Here is a 20,914-nt window from a genome sequence, read left to right as displayed (position 1 = left end):
TAGTGATGCATCCCTTTTATTAATGCAGTTTCTCCTGAAGCAACAGTTCCATTTATTTTTTTAAATGCTTCCTTTTGTAATAAATGATTTAAATAGTGACAGAGTGCTGGAGCTTTGCTACCTGGAGGAGTGATCGTAGCAGTGGGAATGTGGCTCATTGTCATTGAAGACATAACTAATTCATTCTCCATGTTACACCCATCACTGCTCCCCCTCTGGCAGTGTGCTGTTAAAAAGGATAATAAAGCCAAATGATTCCTCATAATTAATGCAACCTTTTCAAAATCATGGCACGCCATAGTGCTGAATCATTAAAAGTAATTGGAGCTGGGATGCTGAATTCCTGCAGTGTTCACTGTGATACTGCAGGGCAATGTGTGGATTGTGTGATTGGAGTGGTGTGAAGTAGACAAGGAGGTTTGATCAGGCGGCTGACAGCAAGCAACATTGCTTTCAAAGATCAGCGTACAGCGACAGCAAGGGTTGAAGGAATCACATGGCCCTCAAATCCTGGGAAACAATCGTTTTGGGGAAGGATGCTGCTCATAGAGTCATAGAATCATACAGCGTGGAAACAGGCCCTTCGATCCAACCTGCCCATGCGGGCCAAGATGCCCATCTACATTAGCCCTAGTCTTAGTTCTAGTCCCACCTGCCTGCAATTGGCCCATATCCATCTAAACCTTTCCTATTCATCCACCTGTCCGCAACTACCTCCTCTGGCAGTTTGTTCCATATACCTACCACTCTTTGTGTGAAAAGGTTGCCCCTCAGGTCCCTATTAAATCTTCTCATGAGGACAGAAATCGGTGCATCCGGAGAAAATCCATGCGGGCGCAGGGAGAAGGTACAAACTCCTTATGGACAGCAGCCGTAGTCAGGATCGAACCCGGGTCGCTGTGCAGCGGTAGAGTTGCTGTCTTCCAACAACAGAGCAGATGCTGTCATCCACCACAAACCTCCCACAGTGCAGCACCTCGTGGTTACTCATATCAAACTCCATCTGCCATATCACCTCCCATTTGTGTAATTGTGTAATATCCCAGTGTATGCTTTGACAGCCTTCCTTACTGACTGCAATTCCAGCGACCTTGGTGTTTTCTGCAAACTTATTAACTAGGAGATATAAAAGATAACTCTGGTGTGTATATTATAAAAGATAACTCTGGTGTGTGTATATATATATGTATATTATAAACCAGCATCCATAGAAACCAGCAGTTGCAGTTCCTTTCTTCATATACGTTCAGATTAGACTATTATCAAACTGAATACTTGCGAGATCTTTAACAAAGTACTTCAGGCAAGTCGTCATGCCTGCCTTGAGCCTGTGTGTTTTTGAGCAACATCAGCTCATGGTGTCTTCGACTATCTTTCACTGACTCTTTCCAGACCATGTAGACTCATCCCCAAAGCACAGTTTCCTGCTTGCTTCAATATCTTTTGTTTATAAATGATTTCACAACCAACTATTTGCCTTCTAAATGTCCTGATGTTTAATTCATGTAAATGTAACTCACATTTGGCCTACTTGGTTTCATGAATTGCTATCATAATTTTACGAGCCTCAATTAGATCACTTCCACCTAATCTCATTTCTAAAGAAAACAATTCCATCATTTCCTCGTAAGTTTAAAGCGCTGGTGCGTTAAATTATTATTGTTCCCTCTACACCCATTTGGTGGAAGAGTGGCCAAAAATGAGCAGAATAAAATCAATCTAATTGGATGGTTAGAATTTTATGGCCAATTCACTCCACAAATACGAGCAGTTTCAAAATCATTCTTCAGGGGAAGACTTGAGTACAAGACCATCGCCAAGTCAATCCAAAGGCTGTTAAATTTTCACCTCTTAAAATATATCTAAAATATCATGTAATCATACCAATTCCAAACTAGAATGGAGGTTTAGTTTAGGTTAGAGTTTAGTTTAGAGATACAGTGCGGAAACAGGCCCTTCGGCCCACAGAGTTCGTGCCGCCCACGTTCACCCCCCCCCCCCCCCCCCCGTGCACTAGCACTATCCTACACACTAGGGACAATTTACAATCTTTACTCAAGCCAATTGACCTACAAACATGTACATCTTTGGAGTGTGGGAGGAAACCAGGGCACCGGTGGAAAACCCACGCGGTCACGGGGAGGATGTACAAACTCCGTGCAGACAGCACCCATAGTCAGGATCGAACCCAGGTCTCTGGTGCTGTACAGGCAGCAACTCTACCGCTGCGCCACCATGCCGCCCCATGATGAATCGAATAAATCCCCCACTAACCATTTTGAACTTGAGTGCCTACTCATTCTCCATACCCACAGGGTCATCGAGAAATACTGTACAAATAATAGGCCCACCGAGGCTACACCACCGCCAACAAACCATTTACATTACTTGTACATAAATAACATTTATTTTAACTTTCCACACATTTTCAACTCTCCCTCCCCCCTCGCCCACCCCTTACCGCTGCCCTTGATTCTACAACTCGCCTACACACTTGGAGCAATTTACAATGGCCAAGAAATCTTTATTTTCCAAGAAACCATTAATTTATCTTTTAAATTGTATGTCTAGAATTGTATCCCAGGTTAATGGTGTCAAATGCAAGAAGGGTCCCTTGAAGTCAGTTGACTGTATTTTGGAAGTAAATTACAGTGTTTGGGGCAAAGACCCATCATTTATTTATTTGACTCTGTACTCCACAATTTGAGATTTGTAACAGAAAAAAATCACATGTGGTTTTTCTATATGGTGAAATCAAAATGTATAAAAATGGCCTTTATTAAAATCTGACAATGTGCACTTTAACCACATGTGATTTTTTTTTCTATTAAAAATCTTAAATTGTGGAGTACAGAGGCAAATAATTAAATAAAGGGTCTTTGTCCCAAACATTATGGAGGGCACTGTATAATGCCTGGAACTGATTGGGGATGTATTTCTGATTCAACTCATGTCGTGAATTCTACGCTCTAAACAATGTGTATTTTAATTTTCAAACTTCCTGTTGAATTCTTTCCGGGGCAATGTTAACTTTGTGCCGAAGACTGCAAAAATCTGCAGTCATGGATGCAGACCAGTCCATCGCACAAACCACCTCCACCTCCATCGACTCCATCTACACTTCACGCTGCCTCGGGGAAGTAGACAACATAATTAAGGAACACCCACACCTTGGTCATCTGCACTTTATCTGCACTATATTCTGCACTCTTTTGTACTAATTGTTGTTCTTGTATATCTGGCTGGATAGTCCACAAAACAAAGGTGTTCACCGAATCAGGGTACACGTGACAACAATAAAGCAATACCACTGCTGCCTCACAGTGAGTGAATGACCTCTTCATATCTATGAGCTCTCACTCTAGGAATGGTAGCAGTCAGCGTGAAGGAGTCAACTCTTGAGCTTCTACGAACATAACTGCTATAACTGTTTCCTTGTGTGAAATTGCTGGTCGGCAATTCTTGCAAATCTATCCCAGATTAATGGTGTCAACTACACAGTCGAAACAAGAAACTGCAGATGCTCGTTTACAAAAATAGATACAAAGTTCTGAAGTAACTCAGTGGTGTGTAGGAAGGAACTACAGGTGCTGGCATTAAGATAAAAACACAAAATGCTGGAGTAACTCAGCAGGACAGACAGCATCTCTGGATAGAAGGAATGGGGTCAGGCAGCATTGCCACCTATCCATGTTCTCCAGGGATGCTGCCTGACCTGTTAAATTACTCCTGCACGTTGTGTACTCTTACATAAACAGTTCTTTAACATAACATGACAGATTTTCCAATGCCCGACCAGCAGGCTGAGATTGCTGGTGACATAGCCTCGCACTGTCCTCTTGCTCCAGCAAGGCTGCAATGAAATGCCTTCATCCATCATATCAGTGGTGCCAAGCACAATGTGGTGTCTTCCCCACTGGGAATGGCCAGCCCCACCTCTGTATTCCACCGGTGTCACCCAAGACAAAGCAATAGATTTATTCCAGAATTATATCCCAGATCAATGGTGTCAACTACATAGCCGAAACAATAAACTGCAGATGCGAGTTTACAAAAAATATATACAACATGCTGGAGTAACTCAGTGCGTCAGGCAGTATCAGGCTGGAGATCAGGAGAGTTGGAGGAGAGGCCAAAGGTCAGGAGGATCAGGGAAACAGATCTGGTCAGAACATGCAGTTAGGGACGACAGATGGCACAATGGGCTAAGTGTTCGGCTGGCAACTGGAAGGTAGCCGGTTCGAATCCCGCTTGGAGTGCATACTGTCATTGTGTCCTTGGGCAAGACACTTCACCCACCTTTGCCTGTGTGTGAATGTGTGTGAATGTGTGTGAGTGATTGGTGGTGGTCGGAGGGGCCGTAGGCGCAGATTGGCAGCCACGCTTCCGTCAGTCTGCCCCAGGGCAGCTGTGGCTACAGAAGTAGCTTACCACCACCGAGTGTGACTGAGGGGTGAATGAATAATGCGATGTAAAGCGCCTTGAGTATTAGAAAGGCGCTATATAAATCCCATCCATTATTATTATTATTACTCTTCCCGTTGCAAAATGTTATAACAAGACGGAGCAACGTCAGAAATCACTCTCCAACTTCAAAAACAATTCTTGTGGATTGCAATGGAGGGAACTGTGAATTCAAGTTGACACAGTGAATCGATTCAAGTTCAGGTTTGTCAGCTCAGACTGATGCTGCCTAGGTAAATGGTAGCAGGATCATTCACTTGCACAAGAGGTGAAGTTACTCTGGTAGTGCTGAGCTACATTACCTTTATTGTCGTAGCAAATGTAATTTAGTTTAGTTCAGAGATATAGTGCAGAAACATGCTCTTCGGCGCCTCTAGTCCACACCGACCAGCAATCAGCATGTACGCTAATACCATCCTACACACTAGGGACAATTTACAATTCTTACCGAAGCCAATTAGCCTACAAATCTGTACGTCTTTAGAGTGTGAGAGTAAACCATGGCACCCTGAGAAAACCTACACAGTCATGAGGAGAACAGACAAACTCAGTGCAGACAGCACCCATAGTCAGGATCGAACCTGGGTCTCTAGCGCTGTAAGGCAGCGACTCTACCACTGCACTACAGTGCCGCTGCCAATTCTCCTGGTGGATCAATTCTAGGCCATGGACTTGGGTCGATACCCAAGCAGTTTGCTAATCTTCCAAAAAGTTCCAGGAATAACTGCCCGTGGATAGGTATGTTGCAAAGCCTACCTGAAGCGTCGTTGAAGATCTGCTGCTGAGGGTGTGTGCGATTTTGGCGCCGTTTTTGAGGGGGCGGGTTTAAAACGCGATTTTCTCTAAGCTGTTCCAATCGAAAATGTTCAGCCTAGTTAATTATTAACGAAAAATCGCTGGAAGACCCCGTCGCAAAAGCTATTATTAGGTTTAAAGGCCTTGAATAATAGTTATAGTAGTTTAAAAATCAATCTCTAAACCCGCGACCGTCAGCAACCGCAGGGTCTCATAAAGCAAATAGCAGAAGTTAGGTTGTATATTTTTACATTAAAAAGGGCTTCTAAAGATCCCTTTATACAAAGTTTAATATTGCGAGTAGCTCAATTTGGGCCCATTATATCGCGCAGTATTTTTCTCGGCATTAGGGGCACAAATCTACCGCAATGTGAACGTTCTAAACCAGCGCGTTCCACAGGGACCCACTGGAAAGCTGATTTAAATGGGCATTTATTTACAGCAATTAAACACTAAATTCCTTCCATTTGGCCTATAAATTAATGTAAATGAGATTTAAAAATCATGTTTTATTGTGAATTATTTGTGAATATTATTTGGACATTTAGGCTATTTAAAAATGTTAATCATTTATTAAGAAATGGATAGATGTTTAGATCTAGTAATTGAAGTCTGAAATTAGCTACAATTAGGTAACTAACTAATTATATGCTTTAATTTCAGGTCATCCAAGTAAGATTATTTTATATTTGTTTCAGAATGCTTCAATCTATGATAACTGAAAATTTCATTCAGTTCTCTTAATTTTTAAGAAAGTTATGGGCTTTTGACTGTTCACGATCACAGCTTTTTTGTTATGTCCATAGAAAATCAATAGGGAACAAGATGCTCATTTCCCAGTATGAAAATGGCCATAACTTTTTAAATACTTGAGATATGAAAGTGAATTAGGTGTCAAATTAAACTTATTTTTATGCTTTATCTGATGGGATAAATTACAGACTTGATTTTTTAAATCTCAAAATTTTGTAACATTGCTACCGTGGAGCTTGAAAAATCCATCCCAAGGTGTTCACTGTGGCTCAGTGATCAGATGGTTATTGGTTCAAGATCCATTCAAGCGCTGTGAGAACATAATCTAGGCTGCAATTCTATGGCTTACTGAGGTGTCCTTAAGATGAGGGTTTTACCCTCTAGATGTACTTAAAAATGGGAGCAAGGGGGTTCTCCCTTTATCCGGTCAACAAACTTCACTCAACCAATGTGGACAAATAATCTATTTTTTTAGTGATTACTCCATGGCTGCTTATGTGACCTTGGCCATTGCCATTTCTACATCACACCTCAGAAAAATATCCTTACAGTCAAAGTGTTTTGGAAAATTCCGAGCTCCTGCAAAGTAGCAAATATTTTTTTCTTTCATCACATTTGATCCCATTATTAAGGTGAATCTTCGGATATAGAGAGGTGGGGAAACTGAAGAAACAAAGCATGAACTTTTAACATTATAACAGTGATTGGTTCCATATGATTATATAGTATCTTATTTGATCATATAGAAAAGAAAGTGAATAGATTTTTCCAAATGTTTTTACAATCTTCATGCTGACCTTAGACACAAACGTTGGAGAAATGGGCGGGTCAGACATCATCTCTGGAGAAAAGGAATAGGTGATGTTTCTGGTCGAGACCCTGCTTCAGACTGCTGACCAGTTATGTGCATTACTACAGTATTTTCCACGAGTTTCCTCTCCTCTTCCCAAATTTCCATCCATCCTTGTCTCTCACAAAAGGTATGGCACCAGAATCCTTTGGAACTTCACATCCAGAATGTTTTCAAAGCAATGTTTCACGTTTCATATCAAATCAATAATGTAATTCAAATGAATCATGATGTCGGAGGTGGGTACTATACTTACCATGTTATTTGTGTACTCCTACAGGTCTATCTGTCTTTTGTCTACCCGAATGACTTCACCCGGCTCACTCATATGGAAACAGAAAACAAATGCTTCTACCGAGAGAGTCCTTTGTATTTGGAGAAGTAAGAACCCAGGAGTACAGTTTGAATGTTGACCATTACATGCATTAGATTTCAACAACAGTCTAAAAATTGTGACACCCCTGTGGAGCTTTGTCATTCGGCCAAATTGGGGGTTTGTCGCTGAAACTGGACTTTATCAAGGCCATTAGCAATGTGGATTTAAATACATAAATTATTCTGTAGTCTATTACCTACAGTCTTTGTGCAGATTTTGTTCTAAGGCCCTTTAATGATCTTATAAAGGTATTTGTAATTTGAGTTATTACATTTCCACAATTGGGGTCAAATTTTGGTTTCTAATTGGGTTGATACTCATTTTGAAAGAGGTCATAAATGTCCCCCATGGCCCATAGCTCCACAATGTTAGTTAGAAGCACACTCTCCTACCACTTGCAGAGATAAAATGGTAAGTGTAAGAAATACAGTATGTTTCAGTTGCAGAACAGAATAAGCTTTGATTCACTAATAAGATTGCCCCCTCAAAATTCCCAAGGGATCATGCTACTGGAATGAATTCCAGCCTGGATATCTCTCCGGCCTGCTCCAGATCCATAGGCTGGAGTCATAGAGTGATACAGCATGGAAACAGGCCCTTCAGCCCAACTTGCCCAACATGTCCCAGCTGCACTAGTCTCACCCGTCCACCTTTGGTCCTATCCATGTACCTGTTTAACTGTTTCTTAAACATTGGGATAGTCCCTGCCTCAACTAGCTCCTCAACTACCACCTCTGGCAGCGTGTTCCATGCACCCACCACCCTTTGTGTGAAGTGCATCCTGAAATGTAGCTCTATTTTAAGTTGATTGATTGATTGAAAGCTACACACGTACACAGGCGCTTCAGTTCACCTTTTCCACACTGACCATTGATCACCCATTCACGGTAGTTCTATTTTAACCCACTTTCGCATCCAATCTCCACACACTAGGATCAATTTACAGGGGTCAATTAACGTACACACTTGCACGTCTTTGGGATGAGGGAGGAAACTATAATGCCCGCAGGAATTTTCCATGCAATCATAGGGAGAATGTGCAAACATCACACAAACAGGACGAGGGTTCAGGATTGAACATGGTTCTCGTGCTGTAAGGTAGCTGCTCTACCAGTGCGCTATTTTGCTGCGTTTATATAAAAGATGTCCTGTCTTTCCCCAAAGGCATCTTTTCTAATATGATGTATGGTTTAATATTCAGATTTATAACTGATATTCATTATTTGGCTGCACAGCAAAACATGCACAATCATACTGTATGCTCCCATTCATTTCCAATTTTGAACCATGCAGACAGTGGCACCCAAATTTATGTGTGTAATACTATGCAAATCAGAGTGTACTGAATGTGTAAAATACATTCAGAAATCTGCATCACATTATTAGTTTAACAACTAGAAAATATCTCTTCTAGTGCCTGCAGCCATAACTGGTAATGTTACAATATAGTGTTATAGCTTTTGCTATTTATGTAAATGACATGGATGAAGGGACTAAAGATGTTATTGCTAAATTTACTGATGACACTAAGAAGGGTAGGAGAGCACATAAGAAAGGGGTGTAGGTGGGTTAAATGAGTACGCAAAGATCTGCCGTATGGAGTATGAAGGAAAATGTAGAATTATTCATTTTTGTAGGAAAATAATAAAACGGAAACATATTACAGATATCTCAATGGCAAGGCATGTCAATGCTTTAAGGACCAGAGGGACATGGGTGCTCAAATGTACAATTCACAAAGGACAAGTCAGCAGATACTGCATAAAATTAGGAATTATATATTAGAAATTGCTGAGGGAATTATTGGAATATTAGGAAGTGGGTTTTTTTCAGCTATATAAGCCTTTGGAGGGGACCCTATCTGGAGCTTGGATTTCAGAGTTGGTCTCCTTGCTTAACAAAGGATGGCGATGCATCGGAAGCAGTTGGCTAAGGTTTACCAGACTAAAATGGGAAGCTTCAATTACAAGGAACGTCTAGAGGGCGAGACTTGTATCTGATGGAGTTTAGAAGTGTGTGAGGAGATTTGTTAAAAATGCGGGACCATGAGTGATCCAACGAAGTGGAGGTAGACAGGATTCTGCCTTCTTGAAGGAGGGGTCCAGAACTGGAGGTCACATTTTTAAAAAATGTGTTGACCATTTAAGACACAAGTGAGGCCATTCCTAAGGATCATACATTTTTTGAAATCTCTTCCTCAAGGTAGTAGACTTCCTCAAGGACTATGAATGATTTTAAGAAAGAGGTAGAGAGACACACTATAAGAAAGGGGTTGAAAGGTTACTGTGGGTAGATAGGAATGAGGAGTTGAGGCTACAATCAGATCAGCCATGATCATGTTGAATAGAGCAGTAGGCTCGAAGGGCCGAATAGCTTATTCCTGTACTTGATTTGTATGTCTGTGAGTCAGAAGAGAACATAAATTAAACTTTGGGAGTGTAAACTTCAGCACTCACAATCAGGGTAAACATATGTTATTACAGTTTAATTTTAGAACAAGGAGATGATCAGATCTGTTCATGTGATAATTTTCACATGTTTATAATACATATATTAACATCTCCTCAATAATAATCCATTTTGTACCATATATTTCTGTATTGTGGTCTTGGGCTGGAAGGTTAGTGATTATTATCCATCCTCATTTGCCCTTGAGAAGGTGTAAGTATCCATCAACTTCAAGAACTACAGTCCTTTTTGTAGAGAGATTCTGACAGTGGTTTTGGATATAGGCTTCCACAATTTAGATCCAGCAGCAATATTGAAGCAGTGTAACATTTCTAGGGCAAGATGGCATGTTCTTGGAGTTATCTCCAGTCCTTACCTTTCAAAGGTAAGTTTAGTTTAGTTTTAGAGATATAGCATGGAAACAGGCCTTTTGGCGCAGCAAGCCCACTCTGATCATTGATCATCCCATCACACTAGTTCTATGTTATCCCATTTTCTCATCCACTCCCTATGCATTAGAGGCACTTCCTAAAGAGGCCAATTAACCTATATACCCGCACGTCTTTGTGACGTGGAAGGAAACCGAAGCACCTGGAAGAAATCCACACCCACAAAGGGAGAACGTGCAAACTCCACGCCGACAGCACCCGAGCTCAGGATGCCTGGTATTGTAAGGCAGCAGCTCTACCAGCTGCCCAAATAGTAGAGGCTGTGTGTTTGGGAGTATTGTCGAAGAAGCCTACCAAGTAACAGTGGTGCATTTTGCGCCTGGCACATATTGCCACCACTCTGCTGATGGCAGAAGGAGTGAATGTTTGGGTGCTATGTGAACTGGACCAGATCCCTGCTCGTTTCATCCCTTTTGGTACTGTGATAGTAGCCAAACAAATTATAGATGCAGTTATAATTTAGTGAGTATATTTATTTTGTTTTAATGTCTGATTCAGCATCGTAATAACAGCTCTGACGTAGGATGTGAGAATAATCTGAGTGTATTTAGATGTATGGTGCATGTTTGGGCATGTATCATAATATATATATATTTTCACACACACACATACACAAAGTAAATTGGAATATTTTTGCTCACATCAAATAATTTTTCATACTTAACCATAACCTAATATTTAAGTTGATTAATTGACATTGCACTTTCCCCATCCTTTCCTGGATGCTCCTAAGCACTTTATAGCCATATAACTATTTATTAAACCTAATCACTGCTGTAACATAGGAACACAGTTAACTCCCACAAACAGTAATGTGATCAGGACACAAATTAATTCTTCTTTAGTCACATTAACTGAGTGATAAACATGACCAAGATACAGCATAGTGTTGAGTATGTATGTGTTTTCACTTAATTGTGAGTGGGATCATTGATGGACCAGCCAGCATTTATTGTCCATCACAATAGGTACTTAAGGAGGTGGTGAGAGGCAACTTTCTTGGACTGAGCTAGTGGTAGGCAACTTTCTTGGACTTATATGAGTTTCATTGTATATAGGTTTGGACTGGTGGAAGTGGAGGAACACCAATGTATTGCCAAGTCAGGATGGTGTGTGACCTGCAAGTGATGGTGTTCCTGCTGCCCTTGTCCTTCCACACCTTGGATACCATGCGTTTAGGTGGTGTTATCACAGGGACATTAGATGGTGCCCGGAGCACCCATTGTGTTTTGCTGCAGAAGGCAGCGACTGTGGTGATGAGGTGCAGTGTCCTGGATGGAACACCTTATGTGCATTTCGAGATGCACTCATGCACAAAACTAACTTTTGTCATCGCATCGCATCCTGACGTCTGCCTCATGGGCGGTGGAAAGAGATGTCAGGAGCTTAGCAGATCACACCTCCACTGACCTCTGCTAGTTAATCCAATATTCCTGTATTATTTTGCATCGCATTACGGACCACACTTCAAAACGACTTTATTAGCTTAATGTATTCTATGACATCCTCTGCTCCTGAAAAATGTGAATATAAATCTTTTATCTTCCCTTCCCTTATTTCTGGGGTTGGTCGTGTTATGCTTTGCTTTTTATCCAATCGTCCATCCATCACTATTGAAGATGTGTCACTCAAATCATGTCACAGCTCGGTTTGAAATTTCTGTCTCTCCTCCTGGCAGGTTTGGATTCTACAAGTATATGAAGATGGATGAAGATGAGAACAAACCTTTCTTGTTTGATAACCCAGAGGGTAAGAGTGACAGACAGTCAGTTGGTCAGTTGTGTTATTGAGAAATACAGAAAGAACTTGCAGAAATTAAATAGATATTTTGGGTCTACTGGTTTTAATGTGTCACTTGAGCCTTCCCCACCATTTTATATTATATAGATATTTGACCTTTTGTCTCACAAATGATTCTATTTAACGTAGAAATAAAATCAAGCAATCTGGACATTTTTTTGGGGCATGATTTGAAAACAGAAAGAATTTGTGTGATAAATGATAGCACAAATGTTTAAGAAAGAACTGCAGATGCTGGAAAAATCGAAGATAGACAAAAATGCTGGAGGAACTCAGCGGATGAGGCAGCATCAATGGAGAGAAGGAATAGGTGACGTTTCGGGTTGAGACCCTTCTTCAGACCGATTGATTCAGCCGCGGGACTGACATTACTTACCATCGCCCGTCGGGGTCACAACATCCGAAGCCTGGATCGCCTCGGCGCAGAGGGAGAACAAGGAGGGAAGAGACAAAGACTTTAAGACTTTTGCCTTCCATCACAGTGAGGAGGTGAACTCACTGTGGTGGATGTTAAATTTGTGTTTATTGTGTGTTTTTTCATTTTTATTATATGTATGACTGCAAGGCAACGAAATTTCGTTCAGACCGAAAGGTCTGAATGACAAATAAATTCAATTCAATTGATAGCTCAAAACTTTGTTTATGTTTTTGCCGCCTTACATTAGCATCTCCAATACCTTGCCTGGAAACACATGAGCCAAGTGTAGCACCTGACCCTCTTCAAAGCTTGAAGAGCATTTTTTTAATTACTCGAGAGCGAAATTTGCCATTGCCACACTGACAGCTTAAGGTGGATTACCAAATATGATAATAATAATAATAATAAATTTTATATTTAATGGGCACCTTTCATACAAAATCTCAAGGACACCTTACATAGTAATCGGAATAAAAACATATAATCGGAGTAAAACAAGTAATTAAAGACATCACAATGACACAAATTAAAAACAGAATTCAATCCAAAAACAGAAAATCAAAAACACAGTGTGATGATGTGTTTAAAGGAGTTCTTTCCACAACGAATTTGGCTTAAAGAGTTCCAAATGTGCAAGAAACGTGGGGAGGGAGGGAAGAGTGTGAAGAGATTAAAAAAAATATGTAGAAGGCACGATGGTATTATGCAAAGGTCTCCACAGCCCCGTATTATACAGGATTTATTGGCATGGAAAGAAGAGGTTTGCAGGTGATCATAAAAAATGAAAAGTTTATGTAGGAATCTCACTAGAGTGTGTTCCTTGGACTCTTTTAACTAATGTCAAAGCATCCTGTAACCCATGGTAAAACGTGCTCTATCTAGTGTTTGGAGACCCATGCAATTTGCAAGACTTGCCTGCATTGGAGAATTTTGTGTGTCACGTTAAAGTGGGGATTGACTCCCACTCCCACGCACAGCAGGGTGTACAGAAGATAGACACATGTGCTGGGGTAACTCAGCGGATCAGGCAGCACCTCTGGAGAAAAAGGAAGGGTTGGGTCCCTTCTTCTGGTCCCGACCCATAATGTCACCTATCCTTTTCCTCCAGAGATGCTGCCTGACCTGCTGAGTTACTCCAGCACTTTGTGTCTATCTTTGGTATAAACCAAGCATCTGCAGTTTCTTTCAACATAGCAGGATGTACACGTCTTAGACAACAGGATCCAGGCCATTAATCTGTGCGTGAGTTCACTACTCATTGTTAAAATTTCTATTGTCAGGCTTGGCACTTAGAGTTGAACTTTAATGTTTTATCACTTTTAATGTCAATGCTCTATCTTCCATTCACGTTATAATTCATTCATTTTGGACATTATAGATTTCCCAGAAGAATCGGAAGGAGTCGATACAGAATCCTTACTGGACAACAGCAAGGTTACGTGGAAAAAGGACAATGTGAAAGAAAGGGTAAATAGCAGCCATTTTCACAATCAGCTGGCTGCAAGGGATAGCCATGAGAGAGAGGCCAAGAACAAGGAGTTCCACATGATCAAGCCACAGCAAAAGGCCTTGCATCCAATTCCTCAGGAAAATAATGTGTCCCCATCAGCTGTTGCCTACAACGGTCAGGAAATGGGCCTCTTCCAAAAACCAAAAAATAGACAAAGTAGGTCACTAACCTGGGCTAAATTAAACCCAGAAGAGTCAAATAAAAAGACAGTTAGTCAGTCAGCTGCGGCCAAACTCAGTAAGGGTGGCTTGTTTGGCTTGCAGCCAGAAAGTTCCTTTCCGCTCATCCCCAGTAAAACCAAACAGTTTTTAAGTAACTCTGCGCACATGGGGATCCATAAAAAGAGACTTAGCGAGCCCAAGAAGTTACACAATAAAATCTATGTGACCAGACCCCAGAAGAAAAAGAAAAAGACCTCACTTGCAGAAAAGGCCAAGGAATTGTTTCCTGGAGTATACCTTCACAGCAGAGGCAAAAATAGTGAATTGCAAGGCCTGGCTCCTAAGAAGAAAGAGAGGAACCTGACTTCCATTACAAGGGAGAAAAGGACAACACTGTACCTCACAAACAGAATTATTTGGCTACCGAACACAACATCTCAGGAGCAAGAGGTGTGGGAAGCTAAAAATGATTCCTTTCAGGTGACTACGATAGAAAGGATGAAGAGGAACTGGAAGGCACTGCAGAGAAAACTGGAACAGAATAGGGAGGACAAGAACAGGCACAACATCACAGCCACACCTCGCCCTCACTTTATGCGTGAGGAGGTTGTGAGCAAGGAAGATGTTGCCCTCCACAAAAAAACGAATCAGCCTAAACCCACGGCCGTGGCTCCTGAGGATTTTGGTGAAGGGCCAACCTACTGGAAGATTGGTGATTTGAGTGAATCCCAGCAACTTTACGGCGACCAGTTTGAGGTGACTGATGACGGGCTGACGGCTTACAGTTATGAGGAGACTGAGCTGCAGCAAGATTGGATGGAGGAATCTATCAACTGGCAGCGGACGTTCAGCGTCAGCTCCATGGACTTTGAGCTCCTGCGGTCGGACTGGAATGACCTGAGGTGCAATGTCTCTGGCAACCTGCAAATGAGTGAGAGTGAGGTGGTGGATGTTTTAGCACAGTACATGGAGAAGCTGAATGAAAAAAATGGAGGGTACGTACGTTCGAACCAAACTTACTTTGAATTATTTTGTTTAGGAAAGCGCTTTATTTTAAGATGTCTTTTTCAATGCTTTAGTTTAGTTTAGTTTACTTTAGAGATATAGCGTGGAAACAGGCCCTTCAGCCCACTGAGTCCACACCGACCAGCGATCCCCGCACTATAAATGGAGGCTACAAAGAGCTGCAGATGATGGAATATGATAAGAAAGGATGGAACCAAATAGGAGTGGAGGGGGGTGATGGTCAGAAGATGGGAACTGTGGAGGAAGATGATAGGTGGGGGAGGGGAATTAAACTGTGTAATTGAAAGAGTAGGTGGCTTTGGAAAAAAAAGAAGGCATGCACGAGGACCTAGGCAAATGAAATTAAAATATCCTGCCTGTCCCGCTGAGTTGCTCCAGCATTTTGTGAATATCTTCGGTGTAAACCAGCATCTGCAGTTCATTCCAAAACATTTTGCCTTGAAAAGGGAATTGGAGAGAGAATTGAGAGAGAGTGGTTTTCAGGGCATTGGTGAAGGAATGTAGAGTGGGACAACTCTGGTTGCTCTGCTAGCATCTGACACTCACCCATGGATTGAATGGCCTCCTGTACTGTAATCATCGTATGATTCCACAACAGACAGAAGCCAGAGAACCCACTTTTGTTTATTTAGCCTGAAATGAAGACTGAAATGTAAACCATTTTTAATAAAGTGTGAGGTATCTGCATTGTGCCAGAGTAAATGTTGCACAATATAAAAGTGGTTTTATTGTCGGGACGTAAATATTGAAATGCAGCTTATGAAAGCAAAATAGGTGTTGTCATTTTTCTGGCAACCCTGCTTGACAGAACGTAACAAGAGTTCAATGCTCCTTTTTGGAGAGATTGCAATGTGCATAGCTCAGGTCTCAACTATGTCTAATCTGTCGTTGGACGTAATCCCTTGTCGCCTGTCCTGTTGATTGTCTATCACTAGGTGGCTATGTCTATCTCTGACAAGCCATGACCATACGTCACTGGGGTCTGATTCTGAAACCACCCTCACCTCCGTAATCCATCACAGGGATCCAATGGCCCATCATCAGGTCACAAGGTATTTAAGATGACGGCAAAGGTGGATGGAGGAGAGGATCGGTTCTGGGATCCGTGAGCGGTTTGTGGGCTCACCTATCACACTCTCGGAGGTGCTTTGGGGGTTCCTAGGTCAGCTGCAGGTGGCGCCCCCCCCCCCCCCCGCACGCAAAGGGGGAGCATTGGCTGCAGGAGGTGATGGACGATGTGTCCGTGAAGAGTCTTTCTGGAGGCCCTACAGTAGCCGTGGGGTTAACATAGATTAGGAGGACACACAGAGGTCAGACGAGTGCACGGACTGGATGCGGTCTGCAGCAGCGTGGAGTGGTGTGGTAGCTCGGAATGACATCAACAACATCGCCTGGATAGGCCCATTCCTGCAACTCCGACCCAGTGCCACCCCCAGGACAACGGGCCTTTAAGGTAAAAATTAGACTCTACATTTTTAACAACTTTGAAACTAGAAGGATACAAGATGGAGTCTGTGTACTGCCTCAGTGTAATCTTCTATTCTTCCACTCTTGTACTTGGATTTCCGGTTTAAAAAACAAAAGAGTTTTGCTGTACCTAGGTACGTGACAATAAAGTACCATTGAACAAGAGTTTGAATGGGACTGAGACCACTAGCCATGGCATCCCCAGCCTTGCACAAGGGCATTGTGTTGGTGGCACATTGTGAATGAAGGGTGATTGCCCATTCAGCTGAAGCTGCGGTTATAGCACCAAAACAGCCATTGGCCACACATTCCTTTCCCTATATAAAATTAATAGGCTTTTGTTCCACCATAGCCAGGGGTGTCTAATCTTCTGACTTTGGCAGTATTATTCCACAGGGAAGAAATTTAACTTTGATTATCAATTTATATTGATTTACACCTCACCAGATTGAAATGTATGGGACTGATGATGTAGGTGCAGGTACAACTAATGGCCAAAACCCTTCCACCCATTTAATCCTAATGGCAAAAGATGTACAGTATTTTCTTCTTCTAGACTTTTTAAGTTTCTCAATTAAAACAAAACCCTTCATGGCATATTGGAAAATGTATTTTTTTTTTTTTGCTTTCAGTCCATGGTGCTGTAAAACCTTTGTTACTGATCACGAGCCAGTGGACTGGAAATATTTCCAGAGATAGTCTATTTTAAATAATTCATAGAATTTTATAACACAGTTACGAATTCAGCCTAATAGGTCTATCCCAGACTTTACTCCACACATAATTGTGTTTTATCTAAATCTCCCTCCCTTTCTTCCTCAGCTACAGAAACAAAACTCTTCCAGAGGCGGCACAGTTGTGTAGCGGCAGAGTTGCTGCCTTACAGCACCAGAGACCCGGGTTCAATCCCGACTCCAGGTGCTGTCTGTATGAAGTTAGAACATTCTCCCTGTGACCACCTGGGTTTTCTCCGGGTGCTCTGGTTTCCTCCCACATTCCAAAGACATGCGAGTTTGCAAGTTAATTGACTTCCGTAAGTGGGGTATATTGGCTGGCATGGACAAGATGGGCTGAAGGGCCTGTTTTTGCAATATTGAACTGTGATTATATGACTCTAAATGCTGTTCACCTCAACTGCTTTCATTTGGACCATATTCTACAATCTATCCATCCTTTGGGTCGAGAGGTTCTCAATAGAGTCGTCAGACTACCTTATATTTATGACTTCTAGTTGTTGATGTCACCAGGAGCAAGAACCTTTCCACCACATCTAATGGGACCTGCTTTCTCTGCCTCATTTGACAGGATTTACACCCTTCTGCGGATCATTAACGTGGAAAAGCGGAGGGATTCGGCTCGTGGTAACAGGTACCTCGTTGAACTTGAGCTGATGGAGAAGGGAAAGAAAGTGGTCCGTTTGACAGAGTACATCTACCTCTTGCTACACAGAAGCAAACAAGATGATGGGATTGAAGAAACAACTGAAATGCAAGATAAGGAGCCCACTCAACAGAATGCTCCATATTCCAAACCTCTTCTATGCCAACCACTTGGGTTGCATATGAGGTCTAACATTATGGTGCACTTTATAGTTCCAGGTGAGCAGGAGCATAACTCAAATGAATGCAATTTCAGACATTGTGCCCTTGTCGATCGTGATTTCCTCATTCAGAATGTCTCTTGTTTCTTGTGGTGCAATTTGTGGTAGGAATTTGGATTATCATACAACCATCTCAAAGCTAATAAAAATGCATTTACCTCCTCAATATGAGTTATGCACTCAATGAATAAACTAATCAATGCTAGAATCTGTCAGAAAAATTCTAACTACCAGTGATTTAACCCAGTAACTAGACATATTCCATATCTGCCATTCGTTTAAAAAAAATCCAATCTGAATTATTTTGTAGAAACAAAGAACTGCAGATGCTGGTTTATAATAAAGATAGACACAAAGTGCTAGAGTAACTCAAGTGGGGCAGGCAGCATTTCTGGAGCTAAAGGATAGGTGACGTTTCGGGTTAGGAGCCTATTTCAGACTGAAAGTAGGGGGTGGGGAGGAGGGATGGGTGAAGAGCTGGAGACACTCCTCTCCCCTGCCCCCTCACCTTTTACCCGCTTCCTCCCCCCTAGTCGTCTAACCAGCTCCTCAACTCTCCACGTTGTATCTCTCTTGGGATCACATCTTTGTGGCTGGCCTTGGTCTTTTCTCCCTTCCTCTTCACTCCCCACCCCTTACTTTTAGTTTGAAGAAAAGTCTCGATCCAAAGCCCACAGATTTAGCTCCCAGGGCTAAGGGAATTAAGGGGGAAAAGCAGGAACAGGGTACTGATTTTAGATGATCAGCCATGATCATATTGAATAGCGATGCAGGCTCAAAAGGCCGAATGGTCTACTCCTGCACCTATTTTTCCATGTTTTTATGTAAAATGCCACCCATCCTTTCTCTCCAGAGATTCTGCCTGACACTCTGAGTTAATCCAGCACTTTGTGTCCATCCTTAGAATGAATTATCCATTGCTTCCCAATTTCACATTACACTTTGTCTGTTGTTATTTTTGCTGAGATTGGTAATAACACAAGGAGATCACCTACCTCATTACATAATGCCAATGTGTTTGTGGTTTGAATTGAACCTGATGTGTGTTCTCCTGTTCAACCCTACCGTGATGTCACTTGCTTCAAATGCACAGAGCTGCTCCGATGTTCGCCAATCGCGACTGGGCTTTTTTAGCCACTAGCCACTCTCGGCCTTCACGAAGCACATTCAGTCTTGTATAGATTCCCTTATCTTCCTGTTATCATCTCACAAAGGAACTGTGGAACAATACACACCTTCCCATACACGATGTCTCTATTCTCTTCATTGTCTGCCACCCACAATAATATCTCTGCTGATTCTCCACAGTTCCCCCCTCATCTCACGCTGTAGATTAAACGTCAGTTTGTTTATTGTAATCCGCTGAAACAGCCTTGACTTACAAATTCTCTGAAATCAAAGACACATTATTAGTAACCTTTGATTAGTCAGGGGTTCTGTGGAGAAGGCAGGAGAATGGGAAGAGCGAAAGATAAATCAGCCATGATTGAATGGCGGAGTAGACATGATGGTCCGAGTGGCCTAATTCTGCTCCTAAAACTTGTGAACTTATTGGTGCTATTTAATAGTTTTGGAGATTATGATGTCACCAATTTAACAGTACAAGACTTATTTTCACATATCTGGTTCAAAACAGTAATTAATTTTCCAAATCTTTAGCAATCTACAAATCCACATAACATCAACATTAACCATAACTATCAAATCATTTTTATTCTTTGTTTGGGGGCAATATTTGCTCCATTGGAGGATAAAGTGGAATAGTTCCCTTTTTTTATCTCCACCAGTTTTAAAATATTATGTGTAGTAAAGATCTGCAGGTGCTGGTTTGCACCGAAGATAGACACAAAATGCTGGAGTAACTTAGCTGGACAGGCAGCATCTCTGGATAGGAATGGGTGATGTTTCGGGTCAACCTGAAACGTCACGCATTCCTTCTATTCAGAGATCCTGCCTGTCCAGCTAAGTTACTCCAGCATTTTGTGTTTAAAATAGTATGCTTGTCCTCAGCCTGTAGTTAGATGAAAAGAACCATTCTCCACCAATGTATGCAGTGCCTGTGCAGTCAAACTATCAGTAGACACTCACCAGAAATTTGCTAAACATTGAGTTAATGCGGAGAAGTACTGCGGGATAGGTCCTAAACTCACAGCATCCCTACAACAATGAAATGACTGGTTATTCAGCTATCTTTCAGGCTTAGATAGAGGTAACCTAATCAAAATGTCCAAAATAATAACTGGTCTCTAAAAAATGTAACCCCTTCAATCTACTTCAAATTCTCACTTGAGAGGATGACACAGGACCAACGCACTCAGCCATACTAGGGTGGCACAGTAGTGCAGTGGTAGATTTGCTGCCTCACAGCATCACAGAACCAGGTTCGATCCTAACAAAGGGTGCTGTCTGTGCGGAGTTTGTATGTTCTCCCTGTGACCGCGTGGGTTTTCTCCAGATTCCTCCCACATTCCAAAGACATGCAGGTTTTTAGGCTTGTTGGCTTCGGTAAATTGCCCCTAGTGAGAAGCATACAAACGCGGGATAACATAGAACTAGTGTACGGGTGTTTGATGGTCAGCGTGAACTCGGTGGGCCAACGGGCCTGTTTCCACGCTGTATCTCTAAACTAATCTAAACTTAATTAACAGAAGAGTAACTTTGAACTGAAATAAGCCTTTCTGGTGAGTAAAGAAAGAAATACTTGTATTCGCATGGCCCTTTTGTGACACTATGATTGTTCAAAATGCTCCACAGCCAAAGTATTTCTGAAGAGTTGTCAGTATTAACAAAGTGTTCA

General features: G+C 41.9%; 1 protein-coding gene across 2 annotated transcripts in view; it reads left to right on the top strand.

Moving 5' to 3' along the window:
* Positions 1-20,914, top strand: part of b4galnt4 (beta-1,4-N-acetyl-galactosaminyltransferase 4) — a 603,648-nt gene that overhangs the window by 539,424 nt on the left and 43,310 nt on the right. For both annotated transcript variants that reach the window (XM_033039185.1, XM_033039186.1), the window contains exons 12-15: positions 7,143-7,243; positions 11,814-11,884; positions 13,732-15,019; positions 17,823-18,115. In XM_033039185.1, the coding sequence (XP_032895076.1) occupies positions 7,143-7,243; positions 11,814-11,884; positions 13,732-15,019; positions 17,823-18,115 (1,753 nt within the window). The remainder of the gene's footprint in view (positions 1-7,142; positions 7,244-11,813; positions 11,885-13,731; positions 15,020-17,822; positions 18,116-20,914) is intronic.

The sequence above is a fragment of the Amblyraja radiata genome, chromosome 20 (assembly GCF_010909765.2).
Source record: "Amblyraja radiata isolate CabotCenter1 chromosome 20, sAmbRad1.1.pri, whole genome shotgun sequence".
NCBI classification, from domain to species: Eukaryota; Metazoa; Chordata; class Chondrichthyes; order Rajiformes; family Rajidae; genus Amblyraja; species Amblyraja radiata.
This window is presented reverse-complemented; position numbering and strand designations above follow the sequence as displayed.